The sequence below is a fragment of the Gekko japonicus genome, unplaced genomic scaffold, assembly GCF_001447785.1.
Source record: "Gekko japonicus isolate JY-2015 unplaced genomic scaffold, Gekko_japonicus_V1.1 scaffold315, whole genome shotgun sequence".
NCBI lineage: Eukaryota > Metazoa > Chordata > Lepidosauria > Squamata > Gekkonidae > Gekko > Gekko japonicus.
The window spans coordinates 571,017-574,706 of record NW_015160844.1 but is presented as its reverse complement, the minus strand read 5'-3'; the positions used below and the strand labels follow the sequence as shown (position 1 = coordinate 574,706).

General features: G+C 39.8%; 1 protein-coding gene across 2 annotated transcripts in view; it reads right to left on the bottom strand.

Annotated features, from left to right (window-relative positions):
- Positions 1 to 2,187: 2,187 nt before the first annotated feature.
- ARID4B (AT-rich interaction domain 4B) overlaps positions 2,188 to 3,690 on the bottom strand; it is a 131,423-nt gene continuing 129,920 nt past the window's right edge. For both annotated transcript variants that reach the window (XM_015419979.1, XM_015419987.1), the window contains one exon: positions 2,188 to 2,816. In XM_015419979.1, coding sequence (XP_015275465.1) covers positions 2,686 to 2,816 — 131 coding nt within the window. In that variant the 3' untranslated portion in view covers positions 2,188 to 2,685. The remainder of the gene's footprint in view (positions 2,817 to 3,690) is intronic.

Genomic DNA, 3,690 nt, shown 5'->3' with positions numbered 1-3,690 from the left:
TATCTGCACAACAACCCTGTGAGGTTGGCTAGGCTGAAAGTATGTGACTGGTCCAAAATCACCCAGTCAGCTTCCACCGCAAGATGGGGATCTGAACCTGGGTCTCGCAGACCCTAATTTGAAGCTCTAACTGATGCACCACACTGGCTTTCATAGGGTGGCTGCTGATGAAGAGTAGCAAGCAGCTGGGCCTAATCGAGTCATGGAAATCAGGTGGTATCAAGTCACCCAGAGGGTGCTGCCTAGGGATTAGGGTTGCCAAATCGGCCCGGGGGGCGGGGAATCCCCCGCTTTGGAGGGCCGATTTCCGATGCGACAGAAATCAGCCCCGGGGGAAACCCCGCCCCCCAAAGCTGCATCACCAGAGGTAACGCATGACGTAGAGCACGTTTGGGGCGTGGCCCAGATCGTCGGGGGGGAACCATATGGTTCCCCCCGGATGATCTTGACCACGGCCCAACGTGCTACGCCGTGCGTCACTTCCGGTGACACTCCGGCGGCGCGCGCATCCCTGGCCAGCTTCCGGAGCCAGAAGATGCTCCCCCACCGGCGTTAGATCCCTGCAGAGGCCATTTCAAAAGGTATTGGGGGAAAATCAATCCTCCCTGAAGGGATTTTTTTACTTCTTGGATTTTTCTGCAGACACAGGAAGTCTACTGTATGTAGAAAAAGCTGTTGGGGGAGAGTGAGCTTCCTGTTGGTGGAAATACGTATCTGCACAACCTGCCCCCTGTTGGAATTAGATATATAGATTCCTTTTATTTCTTTCCCAAACTGCAACGTGAGAGAAATCCCTGCCTCTCTTCTGGAGCCCTGTTTCCATGCCAGAGGACTTGCGGGGTAGAGATGGGAAACAGAGGTGGACTAGTAAGCCAGGTCCATATTTGTGGAACATCCTTTTTGAGCCCAATGAGACTAATATATGCTTAGAATGAATTGACGGGTTCAGGAGGTATATTTATATGGCAATTTGTCCAAATGTAACACTTGCTGTTATAACATTACATTAGCTACTCTGGCACTTCCTAAATGTCTTAATCACAGTGTTAGAAATGAAATCCAGTATTCACAAACTATGGCATTTTATTTCAGAGGCCTTTGCTTACATTTGTACAATATATTACATAATTCCATTGTCTGCAGAACCTAATATATATTTTATAGCTTCTCTCTAATATGCCTTTCCTTCAATGTTTGTCAACAATGTTTTTACAGTCCTGTACATATCTGAATAGCTTGAAACCATTTTCAATAAAATCAGTTACCTTAAGCACACACTACTAAGACCGAAAATGCTTTTCTTAGAAAAGTCGAATGTAAAGATTCTGACACTCTAGCATCTACCAACAGAAGGTTTGAAATTCTTACATGTTGTATTGCCAGAAAAAAGAAAAAACATGCCTGCCTCCATAAGCCCCAGCCAAAAGAAGTACACAGAACTACAATTAAAACAGTAAAACAATATGTACAATAAAGTACTGTGTATTAACAGTGCCAGGTATTAAATAGCTTGAATGAACACTTTCGCCATATACAAATGTCTTACAAAGGTGTGTAATTAAATACAAGTGCCAAACAAGAGAGGGCTTGGGTTTCATACAACATAAAATCAATAGAAGTGGAAACAGTTGAGTTGATTTTGGATTTTGTACAAGGCATTAAAAAAAAAACCAAGTCATATCTACCACTCAGTTATTTATATTATAAACAACTATCCCTTTGTGGCAATGTTCTTCTCAGCAACCATGAATTGTATTACTGCAGTTTACTTCTTCTTGAAGACCTCTCAGTTGTAGCTCATAATAAAATAAGCATTACAAATGAAACATTTGTTGCTTTAACAGAAAAGAAACTTTTACAAGAAAACACAAAAATATAAGTGTTATAATTCATTATGAATAAATATACACTTTAAACTGGCTAAATACAATCTTTATACATTAAGATTTAATACATTTTGTTAGCCATTTTCTTCCTTTTTCACAATGTATTTTTATCAAAATTAAAAAAAATACTGATTCATAGAAAAATGGCAAAGTACAGTAGTTTCATTCCAATTCGTGGGTTATTAAAACCCACAGTAACCTATTTAGCCTAATTCAAACCTGTAAACATTAGTCAGCATTTTAAACAGAATCCTTATATTTGGTTATCAGGTCTGATGAAAAAAATCCTATTAACGGCAGATTTGGAATTAAATTACATGTGCTTGACTTATACAGTTATAGCCACTGTAAGGTGACTTAGATAAAAAAAAAACAGTTGTAAAAATGAAAATAGGTTTATTTTTCCTAAATAATGGAAAAATACCAAATGCTCCAGCTTCAACAAAATACCAGGGACTATGTGAACAGTAAGTCATTTTAACACATCAATTAGGCCTATCCAACAACTGTATGCTTACTGTATTGATTCTACAGGCAGTGAACCGCCTCCCTTTGCCACAGTGGAAGGCCTTCAACTCAGTCAACATACAATTCCCAGACAAGTTGGAAACAATTATTGCTTGAGGAAAAGCAGTTTGTTGTACTTTTTCTTCTTAAAAAGTGCACTTAAGTGCAAAGTTAGCTTGTCAAGAAATTTTTAAATACAAAATAGTGCTTGTCTGAAGTTTGTGCCACTGTGCAGTATAAAAAGTGGCTCTCAGCAGCCATTAAGTGCAAAGTGCTTAGGCAAGTCTTGCTGTCACCTGCACTCAACTGACATTCCATTTTGTGATGAACTGGACATGGGTGGATCTGCTAAACTTAACATAACAGCTGCTGTTATGGAACTTGAGGAAGGTGAGGAAGAGCTTGATGATGTGGTAGCAGCACCTGTAAGATAAAAGTGCAAAAAGATTAATCATGTTTAATTCTTCATTCTATTCATTTTTAGCTTTGGTTTAGCTTCGTTTTATTCCAGAGGGGTAGCCATGTTAGTCTTACAACAAAAATAAACAGGAGTCCAGTGGCACCTTAAAGTTTTACAAGATCTAATTCCAGCATAAGCTTTCATAGACTAGAGAGCACTTGATCAGGTGCCAAGTAATGAGTCCTAAATAGGCAGACATTGGCTGCGGTCACACACACTAAATAATCCACTTTCAATTCACTTTCGATGCACTTTCCAACTGGATTTTGCCAGTTCACACAGTAAAATCCAGTTGGAAAGTGCACTGAAAGTGGTTTGAAAGTGGATTATTTAGAGTGTGTGACCACAGCCATTGTGTTGTATGCACTTATTAGCTTATAAATTTTTAAATACTAACATGTCCTTTACTAAACTCTGTTATTGAAATGGAATAAAATCTGGGACATGTATGTATTTGCATTTTGCAGTCAGTTTCAAAGTACTGTCTCTTCATGTATTGTAATCTATTGAAGCAACTTTAAGGATACCGAGTGTTGCCTTGCTCAACATGAATGGACACAGTGCTTCTTTGAATGGGATGTGTTCACAGAATGGATTTTTAGTGCCTCTCCCCACTCCCGCCTCTGGAAAAGCTGCTGCTGAGGGCCTGGGCATATTCTAGAAATGCATGGAAGAAGCGGCAAGTCTTGACAAGAATTGTTTTCTTCCTTCTTATGCAAGCAGATTCAGAGCGCTCACTAGATTTAACAACAGGAAGAAAAGATTATTTGTGCCATTCCCCCCTTTTTTCTGTTCTGGAAGGTCCCCAACTCTAAGCAGTAGTGTGGGGGTGGGTGG